Raw genomic sequence first — 24,435 nt, 5'->3', positions numbered from 1 at the left:
AAATTGTATATTATGATAGAAACAGGCGGTGATCCAGCAAACGGCAATTGTAACAATCAAAGGAACAGGGTAAAGATTAATAAAGTAATTAAATTAAAAACTAAAAGTAATTAAAGGGAATTATTTTATTAATTAAAGGGAAGAAATAAAAAAAAACATTCAATAGAAATCATCCAAAAGCTTTTAACCAGCGAGTTCGTTCATCTTGTTGGGAAAAAGAGGGAGACTCGCCTTGGATTAACCGGGATTTTCGAAAAAAGAAAACCGCCAAATACGAATTTTATTTTCACATTGATTCGGTTTTCTTTTTTTTTTGATTAACTTGTTGATTCCATTTATTTGTGATTTTTGTGATTTGAGAGAGAATTTATTGATAAAAATTTTTTGAGTAAAATGGAAAAATCAATTTTCTGATAATAAATATTAACATCTCAGAATTATGGAAATTATGAAAAATATTTTAAATATTTTTTTTGTTTTTCTTTGTTGAAAAACTAACTGGATCAATTGATTTTTGTAGTGGTTTTTTGTTTATATATTACAAGGGGGAGATTATATTTTGTTTGTGAGTATTTGTGTGTTACACTTAACTGGAACATCGCCATTTACAGGGTGTTAGGTATACACCTTTTGAAGGAAGAGTTAATTTACCACCGAAAGTTATTGCCGGAGTGGAACGATTAAGATACTCATCGCTACCATCACAACAATCGCAAATACCATCGTTAACCATTGATGAAGGAATACTTGTTAGTCCATTGAACGTTTTAACAATACAATAAAATCTGACAAAAAGAATAAAAAAAAACATGATCAATCTGATTCCACTTTCGCATTGATATCTTGATGATATTATATCTACACTTTCCTTTGTTAACTTTGCTGGAAAGATAAACAGTCACAATTAACTTACTTGAATTGAGGGCAAGCATCAGTTGATGGTTCATCACTTCCATCTTGACAATCACAATAATCATCATTAACTTGAGAATAAGAAATTTCCTCACCACTGGATCGACATCTAAATTGACCACCATCTTTTTCTTGATAATATTTAAAATCAAATTTACTAACACCAAGAATTATTTTACCCAAAGGTTTAACTGGTCTTCTTTTGGTATTCTTTTTAAACGAATCTTTAGCAAAATAATTAACTTTTGGTGATCCTTTCAATGGAGACAACAATTGATCATCATCAACATAATTATCTTCATCTCCATGATTGTTAGGATGATGATTAGTGAATGATTTTTCCAGTGACCTTGAAGCCAACAATTTAGATAAAGCAGTGATGAAGGTTAATTGATACAACAGGTAAAATATACTTAAACTTAATCCGATAATAAACAATTTCCTTCTGGTTAAATAGCCCAGAAATCTTAATTTGATCATAATATTTTCTTGTCAAAATTAAATCTCAACCACATGTTGAATCAATTTTGTTGACAGAAATTCCGAGGGACCATCTTCTCATTTACAATCGAAGATTAAATTTCCATTCAATTTTAATTGTCGATTTTGATGGAAAATTTAAATTCTAAATGGTGAGAAATTATCAATCAGTTTGATAGCATGAAAGAATTTAATTGTAATGATGATGAATAGTCTCTAATGATGTTTGGTGGGAATGATGAAGAGGATGATGAAGGGAATTCTGATGATGAGATGAATTATTGTCACTATTAGACGAATGATGATGTTGCGGATGATGATGATGATAATGGTGGTGATTTGCCGATGATCCATTCGACCCATTGGTTCCACTGTTTCTATCATTACCACTATTATTATTACCACTTCCACACTTCATTTTCACACTGTTATACTACCGTTGGTCGGATTCAGAGACCCTGAACCGGAACTCGGTCTATTGTGAATGGACCCTTGAGAAGTAGATGTTGATGTTGGTGTTGGAGGCATCAATGAGGATGAATTTGCTTGGAGATGTTGTTGCGCTGCAACGGCCATTGCATGATAGTGGGTATGATGAGGTGATACAAGGCTTGGATGATGATGACCGGGGTGGTGAGAGGGATGAACACTGTGGTGATGGTGTGATGAGGAAAACGCTTTCAATTCATGTTCGATTGGACTGTAAGACCCTACGGCGGCCAAGGTAAATGGAGTGTACTCTCTTTCTACAGCGGCCATATTCACATATCCAATAGTTGATTAACAAAAAAAAAGGTAAATGATCACGTTGATGGTAATTAATTATCAGATAATTAAAAGACAAAAAACACAATAAACAAGAGAAAAGAAACAAAACTAATCATATTTCACGATTTTCAATTGATTAACAATCTTTTTGTGTAACTACTTTTGTAACGTTAACTTGTCTTGTTGTTTTTTGTAATTTACATGCATCCTGAGAAAAGTAAACGAAATTAAATTAATGATTTAAATTTATAAAAGAAAAAGATAAATGTTTACCTTAAAAATCTTGGAATCAGGTCGATTATACTTTTTAGCGTTCTCGAACATGGTATTCAAATCATCTACAACCTCGACGGTGGAACGATAAAAGCGCATCTAATAAGATAATAATAAGGAAAATTAGTCAAATCAGTTAAGAGTTTTGAAAGTGATGAATATGATTTACCTTAATTTTAGATTTAATTTTAGAAAGAGACATTGGATGTTTAATTTCTTGATAATAATCAGGATAGAAACGGCGATTTGGTAGACGCATAAATGGATCTGAAAGGGCAATTCCTTGAGCACTTGTATGTGACCTGACAGTTAAGACAAAGGGAAAAAGAAAGGTAAAGAAGGGAATATACAAGAGAATGTAGAATATGATTATTGTTGAAAGAATATGATTAAAATTGTCAACTTGATAGCATGAAAGAATTTAATTGTAATGATGATTAATGTATTTGATACACAAGGATTTTTAATGTAAAAGAAAAAGTTAATTTTCGTTTTGTTTTGTTTCCACTTGTTGATTGATTGACAGTTGATTTCGATCAGCTGATGTTGGAACTTGATTCCAATGTATCCATCCTCTGATATAATAAAAGTAATTCACAATGTACAGTGTGAGGAAACATGTCGATTGGAATGGCACTTGTTGGCACAAAAGGTATTCCCTTGTAAGCATTGGATCGAGGTCGACTCAGGTCGATTAAATTTTTTCGAGCCAATTTGGGTTCGCAAGAGACATAGACCAGTTTTTTTATGTTCGGAGTTGATCTTATTGTTTTAATGACTGATGGATGTAAACCTGCTCGAGGAGGATCGATAATTGCAGTTAAATCAATTGTGTCACCAAATTTATCGAAAGCTCGTTTAAGAACAGAATCAATTTCATCTTCAGCTTTTCCCTCGATAAATTCAATGTTTGTGATCTTATTATGTTCAGCATTGTAACGAGCATCTTCCAGGGCATCATGGTTCAATTCTAATCCGATGACATGTTTAACTTTGTTAGCCAAATAGATTCCAATGGATCCGGTGCCACAGCAAATGTCAAGAACAATTGAATTCTCATTAAGTTGAGCCAATTGTTCAATTGTTGAATAGCAAATTTCAGCGGCAGCGGTATTGGTTTGCCAGAAAGCGAATGGACTTATTTTCATAATTAGTGTATTTTGACGTAATGATTCAAAGATAAAAGGTTCGCCATCAACTAATTGTAATTCGGATGAGTCGTGAACAGTTTTATCTCGAGTGACAAATGGGTGGAAAAATAAACTGGTGATTTCACATTTATCACGATTTGCTATGAAAAATTGTTTAATTTTTTCTTTCTCTTCATCCAATTCTTTGATTGTCCGATTCTGTGGGTGAACGGCAATCATAACCATCGCTCCAAGTTCAGTAGCTCGCACGGTAACTTGTCTCCAGAATCCTTCATGATTGACATTGTCAAACTCATTCTGATCGCTGGTCAATAAATAATCTTGAAATGTTGAGATTATCTTTCGCACTTTGGGTGATACAATTGGACAGTTTTCGGGTGGAAAGATCACTTGAACCGAACCTTCTTTATAAAGTCCAAGACGAAAACCGATAACTTTACCCGGTCCAATGCTGAATTCACACTTATTCCGATAGCCAATGGTCACTGGTGAAGGTTTGATCTCCCCTAAAGGGCAAATACAATCACTATTTACACTACCAATCTGATGAGCCCATTTAATGGTATTGAATTCGGGTTCACTTGGACTCTCCCCAAGTCCAGCGATATCTCGTCTCAGTGAGATCAAAAATTTACGATAATTATCAGATTTGATCTTCAATTGGTCTTCATAAGGTGTTTTCCAAAGTGGACACACCTTGTCATTCAATTTATCTCCAGAATTAATATTTTCTTCAGAATCGATTCCCGATTTACAGTTGGTTGATTCTTCTTCCATCCTTCTCTTAATAAACGGATCTTTGGCGGGATTCGCCCTTTTTGCGAAAAGAGTTTTATTCTTCCAGGTAGATCCATCCAATGATTCAATTGCTTTATCTCTTTCTTCAGCTGATTTGAAAGAGATGAAAGAATAATTCTTCTTACCATTTTTGATCATCTTCATCTTGTGAGGTTTTACTTGACTCTTTTTCTCAATGAATTTCTTCAAACAAGTGTAGCTGACAAATTTTGGTAAATTTCCCAATTCTATCTTGTAAATTTCACATGTAAATCCACCTGATTGAATGTATCCATATGGGTCAGGTAAAGATTTATCATCAGTCACAGTTTCTTCATTATTAGCTTCAAGTTTGATCTTTTTAGTATCACACAAAGAATCAGTTCCATTGGCACCGACACTTGATTCACTAACATCTTCATCAGCTTCACGTTTAACACTCACGTTTTCAGGTAATTTAGTCTCATTAACCGATTCGCTTTCCAATTTGACAGTTTGGTCACCTTCCATTCTATGTTAGAACTCACTAATGTGATTCGAACAATTTAAATAATAGTTTAAACAATGAAGTCGAAGTTAAGTTAATGTTGAGAATAAATGAAAACATTAACAGAAAGAGAAACGTGTTTGTTGCTATTAGTCATTGAATCATCTCTAGTTAGAAATCGATGGTTTCGATATATCGTTTTCTTGAAATTAAATTTATTTCGCAAGTTGATTAATCAATGGGAAACTTGAATCGGAAAATTACTGGATTCCTTTAATAGATATGACCTAAGATTAGTTCTCGTTCTGATCATTAATCGCTTTCTAAAGGAAGAGAAGAAAAAATAATCCAATTAATTTAGGAATAGAGTTAACGGTGCTGATGCTGTTCTTTGGGTTAGAAATAAAAACCAACTGATTGATTATTCAATCGGGACAATTGATTACCTTGAATTTCTCTTCGATATAAGAAATTTCCGCATTCAGATCACTTAGTGCGTTTTTCAGAGCATCTTGAGGAGTATAATCTCCGACTGTTTGCACTCTAAGGATGAATTTGTGTTCCAATGGATGAGGTACTTTGTAACCAGCGAATATAACATTTGGATCCTTCAACAATTGACATCTAATCAAATTACCCAAAGTGTGATCTTCCTTGTTGACAGTGAAAATGGCAGCATTTTGTACTTTAGTTTCCTTCTCAATGATGATTCTGTAATTACAAAGAAAAAGGAACAAACATCAAATTAATATCGAGAATGAAAATAGAAAAACATAAAAGTCAAAAGAAAAGAAAATTTCAAAAGAAAACAAATGGAACCAAAACAAAGTCACTTACTTTTTTTCTCCTTCAAAAAGAAGAAAAGATTCAAATGCTGGAGGCGCATTCATCTTGGTCTACAGTTAATCACGTTAATAGAAAATTCAAAATTAAATCAATTAGAATACCAAATGAACAACAACAATTAAGCAAATTCCTAAAATCATTGGGATGAAGAAAACCACTTGCTCTTTGTATTAACCGGGATTTTGGAAAAAAAGAGAACCGCCAACTTTGAATCTAATCTTCTATTCTCATCAATTTAATCAGTTAATTGTTACAATCATTTAAATTTGTTCGAATATTTTATGTACCGACCTATAGATTGACAATTTCTCTTAAATAATGTGATCAATGTGAATTTACCCGATAATTAAAGAAAGAGATCTGATAAAATTAGATTAATTGAATTTTAATCAAAGTCACAGGAAAAAGATGCAAAATAATACAAGATTAAAGGTTTGGAATAATTATTACAGAATAATACAAAAAAGAAAGATTTACAACTAGAGAGAAAAAGGATTGAGAGAGTTAAGAATGGAATGATTAGAGTTTAATTGTTGGATGGATTTAAAGTTGAACTCGATGAACTTCAGGATCCAAATAAATATGATTGGGACAATTCTCGTCGTAGCCATTGAACGGACATTCACAGTGTTCTGGCTCGCCCACTTCATGAGTTCGACCACATTCGAGACAAGGGTCGATGAATTTGATGTTAAAGTATCGAAGATGAGGGAATTGTTCTGGTGTCGAGAAAAGTTTTCTGATTTCATAAGAATCGATGACACTGGAACCGGAAATTAGTCGAAAATATTCCAAATTAGTTAATGGATTGTATTTGAGAATAGTTGACAAATATTCATCTACATCATTTCCATGATTGGACTCGATTTGAAGAGTAGTTAATTGGAGAGCACTTTTCAGGGCGAAAAAAAGATAATTTAGTAAATCGACTCCAGAACTTTTCAGGTGAAGTTTTCGCAATTTGGTGAAATTTTCTCTTTTTCGCTTTTTCGAAATTTTTAAGAGTTTAACTGGTGTCGGGTAACCATTGAGATCGAGTTCCAAATGAATCAGATTTGGACACAAAGCAGCGACTTTATTGAGATCAATGTCGTCAACATTCATTAAGGTAAGATGAGTAATATTGGGACCGCGTTGAGTTAGAGCAGGAATTAGACTTTGGAAATCGGCGATGATTGTTGGAAGTTCATCGTTGAAACTGCACAGGGGCTCGACTGAAAGTTCTTTAAGACATTCGAACTTTTCTATTACGAGAAGAGAAATTTGTCCAAGTGTTTTGATCTTTAGTTCTTTGATATTCGGAGCCATTTGAGCCAATCGGTACAAATTATAATTTTTGCATTCGATGAAATTCAAACCGATTCCGTTTAAATTTTCCAAAAAGTTTTCGAAATTGATGACGACACTTAAGTCGGTGAACGAATCATCGAGATTGAGTTCACTGCTTCTCCTCATGAAGTCAAGTATCGGCTCGAAGAAAGAGTTGAAGTTGAGAAATTGTAATTCTTTGAACAAAGTGATGAATTCACAAAGAACTTCCAATTCCATGATATCGTTTTCATATTCATCATCATCTTCGAATGGAATTTTATCAGAGTTAATGTCCAGATGAGTGAGCGAGCGCTGGATCTTAGTGAATTGATCTTCATGCAGTTGACTATTGACTAGTGATAATTGATCATAATCCAAAGTAATGTTCCGTATCTTGAGTTTATTCAAAGATGGACAATACTTAAGAATAGACATTATCTCAGTCGCTGTTTGGACACAACAGATCTCGAGACACTTGAGATTCACAGGAACGGCATTTTTATCCAACAAGTTGAGAAAGAATTCACTAATTGGACAATTCGGTGTACAGTATTGATATTTATGGTTAATGATGTTGAGTTTTTCCAAATGATTAAGAGCACGAGTAAGAACTTGAGAGAACTCAGCTGTTGATTCACTTTCGAAATGATGTTTCGACAAGTTTAACGATTTACATCCACCGCCACTCAACAGATGATCTAAAGCTTCAATGGAAATCGAAACATCATCGATGGTCAGAGCGTCCAAAATGGGCTGCTGAAGTTCATGAGGTATGAAAACACCTTCTAAATTGTTGGATCTACATCGCCTCACGAAATCATTGATTATTTGGCGATTCGAACCATTAATCGGTTCAAGAGAAAGATTTTCGTATTCAAAACCGGACATTTTATAAATCACGTTGAGAAACAACAATTTAAAAATTTAGAATCGAAATCAAATTGTTAGATGAAGAGAAAAGTTGGACAAGAATCGAGTAATTAACGATTAAGACTTAGAATTAATATTCAAGAATTTGAAAGAGGTCAATGAGAATCGAAATTCGAAATGATCAGTTAGTCTTCTGGCCTTTTTTATATACGGGAAATCTTCAGAAAAATGGACGAAAACCATTGGTCAGTCCTTACCTTTTCTAAAATTGGCCTAAGGGCATAGCGAACACATTTTAATCCTTTTCGTTTCTTTCAATCGGTTTATCGTCTTGATAAATTCATTTAATAAGTTAAATTGTTTAAGCTTAACTCACCATAATCTGTTTAGTAGATTAAATGAATTTAAGATTAAAAGATTAAATAATGTCAATTCAAGAATCAATATATGAAAGAAAGGGATGAGAATCAAATTAAACAATCAAGTGAATTTATTTATGATCAGTGTTTTTTAAATTTTCTGTCTCTCTCAAAATGATCTCGATCGATCTCTCGAATCTCTCGAATTTTGCTTTTATTCATATAAGATGAAGATGAATTGATCTTTTCCTTTTTTAAGGGGCTTCGATTGGAACTGGAGCTGGTTTGGATTCGATGAAATCTATTAAATCCGATTGTTAATTAAAGTAAAATAGCCAAATATTAAAATTAGAAATCGTAACAGTTATCGAAGTGGATTAAGTATCGCTCGAAGTAACAATTTAGAGACAATTCGTCTTGGAACTGGTTGTTTTTGAAACGTTGCTTCCAACTCTTTAAGAGCTTTGATATTTTCTCTGATTTTAACATTCACTTTAATTAGTGGATTCATTTTCTCGGCTCGAGTTTCATCAATTGTCTTCTCCTTATCGAAATTATCATTGGTCATTGTACCAGGAACGGGAGAACCAAAATGACGACGGGAACTGACCCTAGACTGATGATGACGATTAGATGATTGATCATTTTGATTGAAATAAATGGTTGATGATGGCGATGGTTGTGATAATTGATAACCAGAATTATTGATAATTGTATTTGGGAAAATAATTTTATCACGTTGATTGATTAAATTTGATTCCATTGGATTGATTGGTAATGTTATATGAGGCATAATGTTGGCAATCAATTGATTCGCTGGGAAATTAACATGTTCATGGTAATGGTTATTTAATTGTTTCGGTCTAATCAATGAAGGATTTAACCAGTTACCTGTTGTTGCTGTTGGTGAAATTAAAAGTCCTCCATGGTTAATTGTTGATGGAAGTTGATATTGATTAGAGTGAATTAAAAAGTAAGGTAACAATTCATTGATATAAAACCAATCAAGAAATGATGTTGTCTCCAAATCATTGATTGTTGATTGTTGATTTAATTCTTGTCCATTGGTAACTTTAAAGTTCAACGATAACAACCATAAACACACTGGGATTAGAGTTAATTGTGATTTAGTTGATTTAGTTGAATGATCCATGATTAGACTGATTTTTACATAACGTTCAACAAGTGAATTAAATTAAATGATGAAACAAACATTCAACGTGAAAATATTAATAGTAAACAATTTAACAGTGATTAAAGTGGTTGAGTCAAGAATCAGTGTTAAAGTGATAAACGTGATTTAAAAACTCAAATCAAACTTTGATAACAATCAAATATTGTAACTAAATTGTTCACAATCTAGTCAAGAATTAAGATCTGAGATGATAAGTAAATTGTTCACTAACAACAATTGGTCAATCTTTATATTAATAGAATCAAGTAAATCATATGAAAGGGATGAGAATCAAATTAAACAATCAAGTGAATTTATTTGATTTTAACACAATCTACAATTACAATTGAATTACGATATTAAATTGTTGATGATGATGATTATGATGTTGTCTGTCAGAAAGTTTAATTGTTGATTAGCTCGCAACGATTGATTTGACCTTCCATTACCCTGATTGGTGTTAAACTAAAATAATTAGGTGAAAATTTAGATTCCTTGATTGTCACTGATTAAATTATCAGCTATTTATTGATACTAAATAGGTGTCTGCGTGAGAAGAGGTCTGATTGTTAACCAACAATCAGATTTAATTGTGAACACGGATTTTACTTTTATCCTTCTTAGCTTGATTGTTAACTCATGCTGATGTTAATCATTACAATATATAAATTGTTATCACAATACAATTTATCATTTATTAATATTTATACAAATATTTACACTAAACTTTTTTTTTACAATGATTTACAAATTGTTTACCTCACAATTAGAAGTGACAAATTTCAATTGTTGATTAACGCCATGATAATACTTAATTGTTCAGTAGATTGGCCTAATTAGAAGATTAAATTTTGCTAATTATTTTTTAATCATCTTTTTGTCAATAAAAACTCAGTTGATCTTATTGTGTTTTTAATTTAATTGTTTATTTTATCATCAAGACAAACAGTTAATTCAATTAAACCGCGAATAGTTAACAATTTAATAAGCAATTAGATTAAATTTATTGGCAACAATTCAAATTGTCTTGAGATGTTTATTTTCATCTTCTTTGTTTAATTTCACTTGTTGGGTTAATCGTTGTGTCCAATTTTTTACTCTTGTTTTGCTCAACAATTAGTTAATTGTTTGCAGAAAAAAAATCTTCTTTTAAATTGTTATTCGTACATTTTAATTGTCAACCAGAAAATCAATTATGAACGATAATAGTAATTCAATTGAAGAGCAATTAACTTCATCGTCTCCTTCATCATCTTCATCATCTAATCAAAAACGATCAGCTGATTATTCAATCACCATGATTGTTGAAATGTCTAATTTACTTTTGTGTGATGTTGATTTAGAGGAATTAACAATTGCTTATCGATTAATTGAGAATCAAGTTAATTCCAAAATTTTGGCCTCTGCAATTAAATCAATGAAACGTCGCGAGTTGATCAACAATAATTACAAATTTGGATCCATTTGAAATCAATTGATTTGTCACTTTATCGAACTGCAAATTGTTGTTAAGATTTTTCCGTTAATCAGTTTTAATTTTGTTATTTATACAGATTATTGTTGTTACACAGCAATTAAAATTATGATTCATTGATTTGATAATATTTATAATATAAATATTTACATTTTGAATTTTTTTTTCATGTTTTATCAATTGCATGGTTAATATTATTATTATTATTGTTGTTGTTTTTGGTGACATCAACAAGTAATCAAGATAAATTGTTGATTATTGTTGTTTTTTGATATAACTCAATTGTTTTCAGCTAATTGTTGCTACAGTCATTACGATAATGTTTCTGCTTCATGGTGAACTCTTTGTCTAATATAACAATTAAGAATAGTATATAATATTTATATATAATTGTTTGAATCTTTTTTTGGTGCATCTAATTGATGCGTTTGATTAGTGGATGAGTGGGTTTTGGACCTTCAATGACTGGACATTGTTCCTCCATCTTTAATTGGTCATTCGGCCATTTTTTTTTGTTTCTTTTTCTCCTCCGTCATTTGTTTAAATCGAAAGGTATTGTTTTGGATTGATGAATTAACTTGTGGTCACATCTTCAAATCAGTGTATGCATATGTGTATTTACATTTAGACAGAGAGAATTATTTTTCCTTTGTTTTTCTTCATGTTCAACGGGTTAGATATTTGTATCAGTAAAAAATATAACTGATTTGTTTTTCTGTGTATTTATGTGCTTTTTGGTTAATTGTTGTCAAGGGATTTCTTTTTTTTTTAACCAAAGGTTTCTTGAGAAGCATAAACAACATAAAGGAAGCCATCTTCGTCTCTTTCTCGTTCATAGAGAAAACCAATTGGTGTTGAATTGGCGACCATGGATCGGCCATTAACGAGTAAAAAGAAAGCCTGGTTTGGATGTAAAGCCAATCTACGTCGGATTATTTTCACCAATTCAGAAACAGGAAGGTGATCAGGTACAAGGAAACGAGTTTTATCAATCATGGGTAGTTGCTTTTCATTACGAAATCTTTCAATGAGAACTGGAACCTTGTTAGCATAGGTTCGTCTTAAAGTCTCTGATTGTTTTTTTCGTTCAGCTGTTTGGAGAAACCAATTGGAAATGAGTGAAAGAATATAAAAAAAGATATTAGAAGGAGAACGAGAAGGATAAAAGAGAAAATTAATAAGAACATATCCATCAAAATGAATATAAAAATAAATGAAGGTAAAAAAGAGAATAAATAAAGACAATAATAGACAGTAAAAGGAGAAAGAAGAAAAAGGAAAGAGAGAAAAAAGAATTAGCGAAAGAGACAATTTTAGAAAAAAAGAAAGAGGATAAAAGGAGAAGAAAGAATAAATTTCATCAGAGAAAGTAGAATTTTGTTTTTTTCTGAAAATCCAAGAAAAGAATCAAAAATTATCAACATAATAATTCGAATGGTTATTGGAAATCAAAGGGAAATTAAAATTAATTGGAGTTAAGGTGAAATAGAGAACAAAGAATAAATAGAAAAATGGAAAGAAAGAGAAAGAGAAAAAGAAAGAGAATATGAAAGAAAAAGATGTAAACAAAAACATTTGAAAGGAGAAAAGAAAAAAAAAGCTTCTACTTACCAAATGATCGAGTTTGTTTAAATGAGAAAGATTGAACATCCATTTTGGATTCCAATCACTACCAAGTTAAACCAAAAGAATTAATTATTGAATTTAAATAATTAGAACAATCAAATTAACAATTAAAAGTAAATTTAAAGGTGAGAAAAACAATCAATGGTAACAAATCTTTTCCAAACACCACAGAGAAATTAACTGTTGTTGTTGTTCAATGTTATCCTTTTCTCTCTCTCTCTCTTTTCTTTCCCTCTCTTTCTCTTCTCTACTTTCCCCTCTCTTCTTCACCAGAAAACCAGATGACGTCACGGAGAAAATGTCACTTGGTTGACAATTAGTTTTTTCTTTAAATTATTCTAATTAATTTGCTTTTCTCGCTTTGTTGAAGGTTTAAAGGTTTGTTCTTAATGTTTATTAGAAATTTAATTTGTTCTCTTTGAGGAAAAAGAAACAGAACAGAAAATGGAATAGAATTTTTTTCTTTGTCTTAATTTTTGTTCTCTTCTCTTTTTCCTTTGTTTACATTTTGTCATCATCATGTGATTGTTTCTTCATGATTACTATTAATTAATTGTCATCATCATCCAGGTATTAATATATCATTACCTAAATTAACATGATATCAACGTGATGGAGGAACTATTGGTTTTATTGGTTTTTCTTTTAATTCTGAAAAGTGTTTAGTTTATTTTCTTCATCATCAGGATTTCTGATTAGATTGTATTTGCAATTAATGATGAGTTTATCTTCAGGTGAAGGAGATTGCAAATTTTGTTCTAGTTGATTTCGGTGAAACTTAGTTGGTTCAACTGGTAACAATTTTAGAAAACGTTGGAAAACCAATAGATTCACTCAAGTTCTATTATTGAATCAATGGTTAGTAACAGTTAAATCATCAGTTTCATAAGTTGAATGAAAATTTATAATCATGGTTAACATATTGTTCAGTTAATATACAAAATATCTCAACTTGGAAAATTAAAAGTTGATTTTAGTTTGATGAGGTTATTAGTGTTTGGCTGTCAATTAAGTGGGTAAAATCGACAAATGATTTAGTCAACTTTTTATCTTGATCAATGAATTCAATTGATTGGAGAATCGGAATGATGATTATATCAAAAAAGGATCATTTTTCTACACTGAAATTTCCCAAGGAGCTGGATCACGATTGAATTTCAATTTGAATAAACTTTTTTCCACTTGATTTAAAAGTGAACTGGCACCAATACGAAATAGATTAGGTGATAACCATTCATCGCCAAGTTGATTCTCCATTAATTTAATCCACTTGTAACAATCTTGTTCTGTTCGCAATCCACCCGCAGGTTTAAAACCAACTTTAACCCCGGTGGTTGAATAAAATTCACTAATTGCTCGAGTCATTACAAAGCCAACCGGAAGTGTAGCATTTACTGAAACCTTTCCAGTTGATGTTTTGATGAAATCAGCTCCAGCCATCATCGCGGCCCAACTTGCTTTGTAAACATTAGACAAAGAACCAAGTTCACCAACTTCAAGAATAACCTTTAGCCTGACATCTGACCCTTTAAGTCTCATCACTTTGATTTCTTTGTAAACTTTATCCCAATCACCATTAAGAGCCAGCGATCGGTCAATAACTGTGTCTATTTCATCGGCACCCGAATCACAGGCAAACTCAATCTCTTTCAAGCGAGACTCTAAACCATATTGACCAGAAGGAAATCCAGTAACAACCGAGGCCACTTTCAATGGTTCCCGAAGAGGTTTAATCATTTTGAAAGCATCATGACAATCCCTGATTCTTGAAGGGTAAACACAAATGGCACCAACAGTTAAATTAGAATCACAATAGTTATAGGAAACCAATTGATCCAACAAAGGTTTCACCAATGGATTGAGGCCTCGGTGACAAAGACGCTGGACATTGACATAAGTGTCGTCTCCTGATAGAGTTGTTAAATCAATCACACGAACTGTATTGAGAAGAGCTTTAATCTAACAATAGGAATAGGAAAACAATTTAGTTAATTTGGATATAGGAGATAAATTGAAAGTAACATGGATGAGATTGGAAAATAATTTTCTCTCACCTTCACATCTGAATCCAAACATTTGGTTTCTCTGTCCAAAGATTCACAGGCTCGGTGAATTGCATGGCTATTGATGGAAACATTGTCGAACAATGTTTCATCTAGTTAATTATGACAAGATTAAAGAGATTAAATGATTAAATTAAAAGAAATCTAAATTAATTACTTACCAAATTGAAGAGGTTTGTTAAACTGTTGAGACATTTGTTGAGCTCCTTTGTCATCCAAGGCACAGAAAAAGAGATGAGATGTTGACCTTGGGGGAGAATCAGTCACTTGGATCACAATTTAAGTAATTACCTTGATAGTGACGATAATTTGTTCAATCTCAAGATATAATTATGATTGCATCTCCATGATACATGGATTATATTGATGGAATCAAAGATTTAACTGATTAGATCGAGATTCAAATTTAGAATCACTGAAGAAACAGAAAGAGAGACATTGAAACTAAATTGTGAACGGAAAAAGGAAAATGCCGATCAACCAGTTAAATGGCATAATTAAGAAAAATCAATTTCGGTGATGATTTTTCTCGATTCCGTGGATTAAGTAAATTCTTAAATTCATTTATTTTATCTTTGAGTCATAAATCCATTAAATCTACTAAACGATTTGATCCAAATTCACCAATTTTTAAGTTTTCAAGTGAATATTGAAGTTAATTCTTTTGTCTTTGTTAATTTAACTAAAGAGAAGTTGTTGAGAACCCTTGCTGGGACTGTGGTTATTTCCAGCGACATAAAAAATGTAAATGCTCGTTCAATGACTACGACGAGAATTGTCCCAATCATGTTTACTTGGATCCTGGAGTTTATCGAGTTCATCTCTAAATCCATCCAACAATTAAACTAATCATCTCATTCTTAACTCTCTCAATCTTTTTCTTCTTATTAATTGTACTATCTTATTTTCATTTGTATCTTTTTCTTGTGACTTTGATTGAAATTCAATGATTGTTGATTAATTCTTGATAGAATATTGTTTGATTGTCTTGTATTGTCAATTAATTCTCAGCAATTAAGAAATAACGATTGAAAAGGTTCAACTTTTTTTCCTTTGGCGGGTCATTTGAATTGTTCTTTCATTTAGTCTTTTAAAGATTCACTTTTTTTTTGCTTCTCTTTCCTCATTGTTTACTTTCACTTCTCTGTCTCTGGTCAATTGTTTTTGTTTCTTTTTTTTAACTGTGATTTAAATTTTTTTAATTGTTTCATATTTTTCTTCTTTATTATCTCTTTATGGGTTCTTCAAGTGGTGTGGCTCGAGGACAATTAAGGCCACAATTTGCTGGTCGTAATCCTCCTTTTCTTGTTGCTGGTCTTTTCATTGCTTTGGGTCTTCTTGGTGTCAGTTATTTTTCACTTTCTTCACAATATAATTCCTTACACAATCAATTAGAAAATGTGATTAAAAATGAGGAACGAGGTAGAGGTGCTTATCAAGAGAAAAATAAAGAATATGAAGTTCTACAGAAATTGGTTGAACAATTAAGGGAAAGATTGGATAGAAAAACAAATGAGTTGAAAATAAAGCAAAGTGATTTGGAGAAGATCAGAAAATCTCAGGTAAGATTGATTATTTTTATTCCTTTTCTATTTCTATCAAATTTTTCGTTGATTAATCTTCTAAAAACATTAACTAATTGATTATTGATTTAATTCTCTTTGTGTAGCAATTGACTGAAACCAATATCGCCGCTGAGAAGAGCAGACTTGAGATTGAAAACAAAGGTTTATCTGAGAAAACTAGTCAACTTCAGAAATCTATTGATGTCTTGACCGAAGAGAATATTAAATTAAAAAGTCAATTAGTGGGATCGGATAAACAAATTAAAGAAAAGGAAAGCAAAATTGAACAATTAAATGTGAAAATTAACGAGCTTTCTGGTAAATTGTCACCAGATAAACAACAAGATGGTCAAGAGATCAAAAATATTGGTGAAGATAAAGATGCTGGTGAATTGAAGACTGAAGAAGCTGGTGATCTTGGAATGGCTGATGGAGATGCACCGAATGCCCCAGGGGAGATTTCCAATAAAGTGATCGATGGTCCAGTTGATGGTCAACGTGTAAAGGAAGATGTACCTGTGAATATCGATACAAATAACGTTAATCCAGAAAATCATGCGAAATCCTCATTATCCAAATTACCGAAGCCTTTGGGTGATGGCGAAGGAACTAATCTTTCATAAAGAATAAATTAATTAATTGATAAAAGGACAAAAATTTTGACGGAAATTTGCATTTATTTGGTTATTAAGATGATTCCTGGTGTAATATTGACCTCGCAATTTGAACAAAGACACTTACTTAACTCAAGATGACCATTTGACTTGACCAAGATTATCAACTACAAATTAATCATTACCCGTGAACAATAATTCTCATTTACCATTAAATTCTGGTCTAATCTACATAAATTTAAAAGAAACTCATTTTCTTGTTAAATTAAGTGACTCTTGACAATTATAAACCTCAACAACTATCACCACATGGAAACAATTAGCAAACCAGAAAAAAAAATCAACCAAGAAGGAGAATCACAATTCATACTTAATTGCTTCTTAAATTCCACAGAATAAACTATACTTTACATCATCAATTTTACAAACAGATTAACGACTTTTATGTTTTCAATCAAGTATTAATTATAATAAGTAATTAGTATTAGATGTAAGTTTCAATCAATAAATCATTTGATTAAGTTAACACAATGAGAAAAGAAATCGCTTCATCAATGACTTTGATTTAAATTCAATCAATCTTCTTTTGTGAGCTCTATTTCTAATTAGTTATCATGACAATTTAATTGTTCTAATTAATGATTATTGTAAATGCTTAGAAGGTGAAACTGATTAAATTGATGAGAATAGAAGATTAGATTCAAAGTTGGCGGTTCTCTTTTTTTCCAAAATCCCGGTTAATACAAAGAGCAAGTGGTTTTCTTCATCCCAATGAGTCTCAATGATTTTGGCAATTTGATTAATTGTTTTTGTTCATTTAGTATTCTAATTGATTTAATTTTGAATTTTCTATTAACGTGATTAACTGTAGACCAAGATGAATGCGCCTCCAGCATTTGAATCTTTTCTTCTTTTTGAAGGAGAAAAAGTAAGTGAATTTGTTTTGGTTCCATTTGTTTTCTTTTGAAATTTTGTTTTCTTTTCTTTTGACTTTTATGTTTTTCTATTTCCATTCTCGATATTAATTTGATGTTTATTCCTTTTTCTTTGTAATTACAGAATCATCATTGAGAAGGAAACTAAAGTACCGAATGCTGCCATTTTCACTGTCAATAAGGAAGATCACACTTTGGGTAATTTGATTAGATGTCAATTGTTGAAGGATCCAAATGTTATATTCGCTGGTTACAAAGTACCTCATCCATTGGAACACAAATTCATCCTTAGAGTGCAAACAGTTGGAGATTATACTCCTCAAGATGCTCTGAAAAACGCACTAAGTGATCTGAATGCGGAAATTTCTTATATCGAAGAAAGATTCAAGGTAATCAATTGTCCCGATTACATAATGAAACAGTTGGTTTTTATTTCTAACCCAAAGAACAGCATCAGCACCGTTAACTCTAATAGAGTTACTCTATTCCTAAATTAATTGGATTATTTTTTCTTCTCTTCCTTTAGAGAGCGATTACTGATCAAAATGAGAATTAATCTATTATTCAATCAACTATGAATCTTTGTTCATCAACCATCTCGTTAAAATGAATAACCGGCCTATGGTTAATTTGTTATGCCAGAACTAAGACTTGTCAATAATGTCATTAATTCACACTTTGCGATTCTTGTGTCATTTCCAGAAAAGGTTAAGGTATTAATACAAGTTTATTTTTTGCTCATTCGATTCTATCATGAAATTACTATCAACAGTTAATTGGAAATTAGTTAACTAACAATAAAACTGTAACGTTCAGAAGAATTCAATCATTTTATTATTGACTTGGTTCAAATATCAATTTCGGTGATAATTTTTTTCGATTTTGTAGACTAAACAAAATTTAATTAACTAATTGAATGAATTGGTCAAAGAGATCAACAAATGAAACGGATCAACTGGTTTCACAATACGCTTAGATCAATTTTAGAAAAGCGATTTTAGATTGAATTTACACCAAAATACAGCCACGAAAAATGAGGTGAGAACAAAAATTATACATACAGTCGACGCAAAAAGTAAGTTGAAATTGTGATTCTGAAAGAAAAATGATTATAGCTTTTTAATTAAACTTCATTTACACAATTTAACTATCAAACATGATTAACACAATCAATTGGAATAATTTTTAGCAATTTAAATTTAGATTCATTTGATTACGAGAGTTGTAGCTTCAAAATTAGGCGATCACAGGAAACAATAAGTAAGTTGAAATTTTGATTCTCAATGAGAATTTCCCACTTTTCTTTTGTTTCTTTTTCTTCAACCAGTCAGTGTCTTCGCTTTTAAGGTTCTGCAAGTTCGAAAATTAATCATTTGTTTACATCTAAACTACATTACATTAACACTGATCATTAAGAATAATTAACCAAATAAAAATATTAATACAATAATCAAATGAAATGTAATCAGATTTAATACTTGTGATGAATGAAGGAAATTCAATTGACCAAAGAAAAGATTTAAGAGTAACTATGGAAACAGAAAAAAAACGAATTCAAACTTACCGCTTTTCTTTTTGTTTCTCTTTTCAACCAATTGGTGTCTTCGTTTTTTGATTCTTTCGGTTTGAAAACAAAATCATTTGTTTACATCCAAAAGTCTAATTGTTTTTTTATTTCTTCTTGTTTTTGTTTTGATTAATTTGGTCGTTTTCATTAAATTTTGTTCTTTAAATTGTTTAATTATCATGGATAAAAGTATGGGTGGTGTATATTTGCCTCCTGCTAAGCTGAAAATGCTCCAGGATGCAATCAGTGATAAATCAAGTAAAGAGTTTCAACGATTATCATGGGAAGCGCTGAAAAAGTCCATCAATGGTTTGGTTAATAAAACCAATACCAGTAATTTACCTGTGATTGTGAGGGAATTGTTGAAGGAAAATTTAATCAGAGGACAAGGTGTTTTGTCCCAATCAATAATTACTGCTCAATCTTTTGGTCCAATCTTCTCTAATGTTTATGCTGCTTTGGTCGCTGTTATCAACACCAAGTTACCTCAAATTGGTAAATTGATTGTCACACGAGTTCTAAATAATTTTTGTAAAAGTTATCTTCGAAATGAGAAAAAATTATGTATAAACTCAGTCCGTTTCATTGCTCATCTTATTAATCAACAAGTGGTTAGTGATTTATTGGCGCTGGAAATTTTATTCATGCTTCTAGAAAATGCTACAAATGACAGTGTTGAAGTGGCTGTTGGCTTCCTCAAGGAATGTGGAGCAAAATTACAATCAACTTCTCCCAAAGGATTAATTATTATTTTCGATATGTTAAGGAACAATCTAAATGAAGGTAATCTCGATACTCGCGTTCAATATGCAGTTGAAGTGCTGATTGCCATCCGAAAAGATGGATTCAAAGATTATCCAATCATCATCCCGGAATTGGACCTGTTGGAAGAAGGAGATAAAATTACTCATCAATTTGAATTAGATGGTCAATACGAAACGAAAGATGAACTTAACGTGTTCCACTTTGATCCTGAATATTTAGAGAATGAAGAGAAATATAAAATTTTGAAAAAAGAAGTTCTCGATGACAGTGAATCTGAAGATGACGATGGTGATGGTGATGAAGATGAAGATGAGGACGAAGAGGAAGATGATTCAGATGAAGAAAAATCAACAAAAATAACTGATGAAACTGCCACCGATCTTGTTGCTCTTCGGAGAAAGTTATATCTTACCCTTCAATCATCTTTACAACCCGAAGAAGCGGCTCATAAACTAATGAAACTTGGATTGGAAGGTAAAGATCGGACTGAAATGTGCTTCACGATCATCGATTGTTGTGCCCAACAGCGTACTTACATTCGTTTTTATGGATTGATCGCCCAGAATTTCTGTTCGATTGCTCACGAATACGTGAACATATTTTCCACCGTGTTCGTGGATTGTTTTTCTAAAATTCATCGTTTTCTGGACTCAATCAAATTACGAAATGTTGCTGGATTTTTCAGCCACTTGTTGATAACCGATTCCATTCCATGGACAGTTTTATCTTGCATAAAGATAAACGAAGATGATACTACATCTGCTAGTCGGGTGTTCATCAAATATTTATTTCAAGAAATTTCTGATTTTCTCGGAGTGGAAAAAGTCAAAGGGAGAATTCGAGATCCAACTCTACAAGAAGCTTTCGCTGGTATTTTCCCTCGTGATAATCCAAGAGACACTCGATTCTCGATAATGTTCTTCCAAAACATTGGTCTTCATCCATTGGTCGAAGATTTAGTTGACTTTCTTAAATCTAAACCAGCTCCGGATCCAATTGAAGCCATCAAAGAGGAACCAGTCGATGAGAAACCAACTACGGATAAAAAGAGTAGCAAAAGAAAACATAAAGATTCAAGTTCTGATTCAAGTTCAGACTCTTCTTCAGATTCAGAAGATTCGTCCTCATCATCTTCTTCCGACTCTGATTCTGATTCTGACTCCGATTCGGACTCTGATTCTGACTCTACAGATTCATCATCCTCATCATCCTCATCATCATCTTCTACAGCTTCATCATCTCACAAAAAGAAAAGCAAAAGTCATTCTGGTTCCAAAGATCGATCGAGATCTAAAGAGATGCATCAAGTCTCAAGCTCTAAAAAACATCGGTCACATAAAAGATCAGAAAAAGAAACCAATGGATCGACTCGAGATGAAAGATTTAAAGCTGATAAAAACGAAAAACACGAAAAAAGTAGCCATGATCAACGATCATCACTCAAACGAGAACATTATCGAGAGAGAACAAGCAAAAGGTACAAAAAATCTTCCAGAGATGATGAAAAAAGAGATAACAATAACCGAAAATATCGCGAAATGAAAGATGAGAAATATCGACATGATACCAACAGATACAGAAAAGATGACCAAGAAAAAGATGATTCCAAGAGCCGTCGTCAAGATCGTTGAATAATCATCGGTTGTTAACTGCGAATGGACAAAATAAGATTCAAGTGAACATCAACCTTGATTATTAAATGGTCGCTGTTTTATTTAAATATTAATGTAAATTGAATTTCCACCAAAATATATCTAATCAACTTTTCCAATTACAATTGTATTTATAAAACTTAATTAGATGAAAACTTTTTCTCGATTTACAAGATTCATTTAATCTACTAAACAGATTATGATGATTGGAACATAAACAATTTAACTAATTAAATGAATTTATCAAGACGATAAACCGATTGAAAGAAACGAAAAGGATTAAAATGTGTTCGCTATGCCCTTAGGCCAATTTTAGAAAAGGTAAGGACTGACCAATGGTTTTCGTCCATTTTTCTGAAGATTTCCCGTATATAAAAAAAGGCCAGAAGACTAACTGATCATTTCGAATTTCGATTCTCATTGACCTATTTCAAATTCTTGAATATTAATTCCAAGTTTTAATTGTTAATTACTCGATTCTTGTTTCTCAACGTGATTTATAAAATGTCCGGTTTTGAATACGAAAATCTTTCTCTTGAACCGATTAATGGTTCGAATCGCCAAATAATCAATGATTTCGTGAGGCGATGTAGATCCAACAATTTAGAAGGTGTTGTCATACCTCGTGAACTTCAGCAGCCCATTTTGGACGCTCTGACCATCGATGATGCTTCGATATCCATTGAAGCTTTAGATCATCTGTTGAGTGGCGGTGGATGTAAATCGTTAAACTTGTCGAAACATCATTTCGAAAGTGAATCAACAGCTGAGTTCTCTCAAGTTCTTACTCGTGCTCTCGATCATTTGGAAAAACTCAACATCATAAACCATAAATATCAATATTGTACACCGAATTGTCCAATTAGTGAATTCTTTCTCAACTTGTTGGATAAAAATGCCGTTCCTGTGAATCTCAAGTGTCTCGAGATCTGTTGTGTCCAAACAGCGACTGAGATAATGTCTATTCTTAAGTATTGTCCATCTTTGAATAAGCTCAAGATCCGAAACATTACTTTGGATTATGATCAACTATCACTAGTCAATAGTCAACTGCATGAAGATCAATTCACCAAGATCCAACGCTCGCTCACTCATCTGGACATTAACTCTGATAAAATTCCATTCGAAGATGATGATGATTATGAAAACGATATCATGGAGTTGGAAGTTCTTTGTGAATTCATCACTTTGTTCAAAGAATTACAATTTCTCAACTTCAACTCTTTCTTCGAGCCGATACTTGACTTCATGAGGAGAAGCAGTGAACTCAATCTCGATGATTCGTTCACCGACTTAAGTGTCGTCATCAATTTCGAAAACTTTTTGGAAAATTTAAACGGAATCGGTTTGAATTTCATCGAATGTAAAAATTATAATTTGTACCGATTGGCTCAAATGGCTCCGAATATCAAAGAACTAAAGATCAAAACACTTGGACAAATTTCTCTTCTCGTAATAGAAAAGTTCGAATGTCTTAAAGAACTTTCAGTCGAGCCCCTGTGCAGTTTCAACGATGAACTTCCAACAATCATCGCCGATTTCCAAAGTCTAATTCCTGCTCTAACTCAACGCGGTCCCAATATTACTCATCTTACCTTAATGAATGTTGACGACATTGATCTCAATAAAGTCGCTGCTTTGTGTCCAAATCTGATTCATTTGGAACTCGATCTCAATGGTTACCCGGCACCAGTTAAACTCTTAAAAATTTCGAAAAAGCGAAAAAGAGAAAATTTCACCAAATTGCGGAAACTTCACCTGAAAAGTTCTGGAGTCGATTTACTAAATTATCTTTTTTTCGCCCTGAAAAATGCTTTCCAATTAACTACTCTTCAAATCGAGTCCAATCATGGAAATGATGTAGATGGATATTTGTCGACTATTCTCAAATACAATCCATTGACTAATTTGGAATATTTTCGACTAATTTCCGGTTCCAGTTGCATCGATTCTTATGAAATCAGAAAACTTTTCTCGACACCAGAACAATTCCCTCATCTTCGGTACTTTAACATCAAATTCATGGACCCTTGTCTCGAATGCGGTCGAACTCATGAAGTGGGTGAACCAGAACACTGTGAATGTCCGTTCAATGGTTACGACGAGAATTGTCCCAATCATATTTATTTGGATCCTGAAGTTCATCGAGTTCAACTTTAAATCCATCCAACAATTAAACTCTAATCATCTCATTTTTAACTCTCTCAATCCTTTTTCTCTCTAGTTGTAAATCTTTCTTTTTTGTGAAAATTATTCCAAACCTTTAATCTTGTATCATTTTGCATCTTTTCCCTGTGACTTTAATTAAAATTCAATCAATCTAATTTTATGAGATCTATTTCTTTAATTATCGGGCATATTCACTGATCACATTATCTAAGAGAAATTGTCAATCTGATAAAAGTCGCGAAAAATAAAATTCAATTAGTTATCATGACAATTTGTATTCTAATAGATGATTATTGCTTCTCAATTGTTGCAAATCTTTCTGATTTATCTGGCTATCAATGAAATTAGATCATTTCTCTTGATAATTTATATGATTGTTGACGAGCTATGGGAACATTAACTTTAAACCAAATCTATTGATTACATTTCATTATTTATTTTAAATATTTATAGTTGAAAATGATTGTTGATACAAAATTAAATCAACTACGAATTGATGATTAAATCGAGTTGGTTTATTTGTCCAAATAATAATAAGAGGCTCACATTGGACTAAGGAAAATTTAATTCAATTTCAGCAGGAATCTTGGTCATAAC

At 32.0% G+C, this 24,435-nt stretch overlaps 9 protein-coding genes across 12 annotated transcripts; 3 read left to right on the top strand and 6 right to left on the bottom strand.

Annotated features, from left to right (window-relative positions):
* Window positions 1–110: 110 nt before the first annotated feature.
* LOC128387003 (uncharacterized) lies at window positions 111–2,740 on the bottom strand. 2 transcript variants are annotated; one of them, XM_053346140.1, is made up of 4 exons: window positions 2,603–2,740; window positions 2,434–2,532; window positions 914–2,138; window positions 111–785 (listed from the first exon to the last, which is right to left on the bottom strand). In XM_053346140.1, exons 3-4 carry the CDS (start codon window positions 1,390–1,392, stop codon window positions 587–589), a joined length of 678 nt encoding a protein of 225 aa, XP_053202115.1. In that variant the 5' UTR covers window positions 1,393–2,138; window positions 2,434–2,532; window positions 2,603–2,740; the 3' UTR covers window positions 111–586. The 2 variants fall into 2 exon arrangements, with proteins under 2 accessions (XP_053202115.1, XP_053202116.1); XM_053346141.1 differs by lacking the exon at window positions 111–785 and having other exon boundaries at window positions 1,392–2,368; window positions 2,603–2,736.
* Window positions 2,741–2,836: 96 nt separating this feature from the next.
* On the bottom strand, window positions 2,837–4,872 carry LOC128386987 (tRNA (uracil-5-)-methyltransferase homolog A-like). The gene has a single exon (XM_053346121.1). It carries the CDS (start codon window positions 4,869–4,871, stop codon window positions 2,970–2,972), a length of 1,902 nt encoding a protein of 633 aa, XP_053202096.1. The 5' UTR covers window position 4,872; the 3' UTR covers window positions 2,837–2,969.
* A 171-nt stretch (window positions 4,873–5,043) lies between these two features.
* LOC128387011 (DNA-directed RNA polymerase II subunit RPB11-like) lies at window positions 5,044–5,886 on the bottom strand. The gene is made up of 3 exons (XM_053346148.1): window positions 5,686–5,886; window positions 5,295–5,559; window positions 5,044–5,171 (listed from the first exon to the last, which is right to left on the bottom strand). Exons 1-3 carry the CDS (start codon window positions 5,736–5,738, stop codon window positions 5,142–5,144), a joined length of 348 nt encoding a protein of 115 aa, XP_053202123.1. The 5' UTR covers window positions 5,739–5,886; the 3' UTR covers window positions 5,044–5,141.
* Window positions 5,887–6,063: 177 nt separating this feature from the next.
* Window positions 6,064–9,672, bottom strand: LOC128386988 (uncharacterized). 3 transcript variants are annotated; one of them, XM_053346123.1, is made up of 3 exons: window positions 9,126–9,247; window positions 8,133–8,257; window positions 6,064–7,804 (listed from the first exon to the last, which is right to left on the bottom strand). In XM_053346123.1, exon 3 carries the CDS (start codon window positions 7,438–7,440, stop codon window positions 6,238–6,240), a length of 1,203 nt encoding a protein of 400 aa, XP_053202098.1. In that variant the 5' UTR covers window positions 7,441–7,804; window positions 8,133–8,257; window positions 9,126–9,247; the 3' UTR covers window positions 6,064–6,237. The 3 variants fall into 3 exon arrangements, with proteins under 3 accessions (XP_053202098.1, XP_053202097.1, XP_053202099.1); XM_053346122.1 differs by having other exon boundaries at window positions 6,064–8,257; XM_053346124.1 differs by lacking the exons at window positions 6,064–7,804; window positions 8,133–8,257 and adding an exon at window positions 8,348–9,050 and having other exon boundaries at window positions 9,126–9,672.
* A 1,238-nt stretch (window positions 9,673–10,910) lies between these two features.
* LOC128387010 (microtubule-associated proteins 1A/1B light chain 3A-like) lies at window positions 10,911–12,710 on the bottom strand. Its single transcript, XM_053346147.1, has 2 exons — window positions 12,494–12,710; window positions 10,911–11,973 (listed from the first exon to the last, which is right to left on the bottom strand). Exons 1-2 carry the CDS (start codon window positions 12,534–12,536, stop codon window positions 11,651–11,653), a joined length of 366 nt encoding a protein of 121 aa, XP_053202122.1. The 5' UTR covers window positions 12,537–12,710; the 3' UTR covers window positions 10,911–11,650.
* Window positions 12,711–13,389: 679 nt separating this feature from the next.
* Window positions 13,390–14,995, bottom strand: LOC128386995 (deoxyribose-phosphate aldolase-like). The gene is made up of 3 exons (XM_053346131.1): window positions 14,733–14,995; window positions 14,563–14,663; window positions 13,390–14,467 (listed from the first exon to the last, which is right to left on the bottom strand). Exons 1-3 carry the CDS (start codon window positions 14,764–14,766, stop codon window positions 13,625–13,627), a joined length of 978 nt encoding a protein of 325 aa, XP_053202106.1. The 5' UTR covers window positions 14,767–14,995; the 3' UTR covers window positions 13,390–13,624.
* Window positions 14,996–15,681: 686 nt separating this feature from the next.
* On the top strand, window positions 15,682–17,678 carry LOC128386999 (protein GOLM2-like). Its single transcript, XM_053346135.1, has 2 exons — window positions 15,682–16,133; window positions 16,241–17,678. Exons 1-2 carry the CDS (start codon window positions 15,807–15,809, stop codon window positions 16,757–16,759), a joined length of 846 nt encoding a protein of 281 aa, XP_053202110.1. The 5' UTR covers window positions 15,682–15,806; the 3' UTR covers window positions 16,760–17,678.
* Window positions 17,402–18,506, top strand: LOC128387028 (DNA-directed RNA polymerase II subunit RPB11-like). Its single transcript, XM_053346164.1, has 3 exons — window positions 17,402–17,412; window positions 17,810–18,074; window positions 18,212–18,506. Exons 1-3 carry the CDS (start codon window positions 17,402–17,404, stop codon window positions 18,239–18,241), a joined length of 306 nt encoding a protein of 101 aa, XP_053202139.1. The 3' UTR covers window positions 18,242–18,506.
* Window positions 18,507–19,317: 811 nt separating this feature from the next.
* On the top strand, window positions 19,318–21,813 carry LOC128386986 (pre-mRNA-splicing factor CWC22 homolog). The gene has a single exon (XM_053346120.1). It carries the CDS (start codon window positions 19,432–19,434, stop codon window positions 21,646–21,648), a length of 2,217 nt encoding a protein of 738 aa, XP_053202095.1. The 5' UTR covers window positions 19,318–19,431; the 3' UTR covers window positions 21,649–21,813.
* Window positions 21,814–24,435: the final 2,622 nt, after the last annotated feature.

This window comes from Panonychus citri, unplaced genomic scaffold (assembly GCF_014898815.1).
Source record: "Panonychus citri isolate SS breed McGregor unplaced genomic scaffold, ASM1489881v1 Contig00077, whole genome shotgun sequence".
Classification (NCBI taxonomy): domain Eukaryota; kingdom Metazoa; phylum Arthropoda; class Arachnida; order Trombidiformes; family Tetranychidae; genus Panonychus; species Panonychus citri.
The sequence above is the reverse complement of the archived record's forward strand: the minus strand, read 5'-3'. Positions and strand labels throughout refer to the sequence as shown.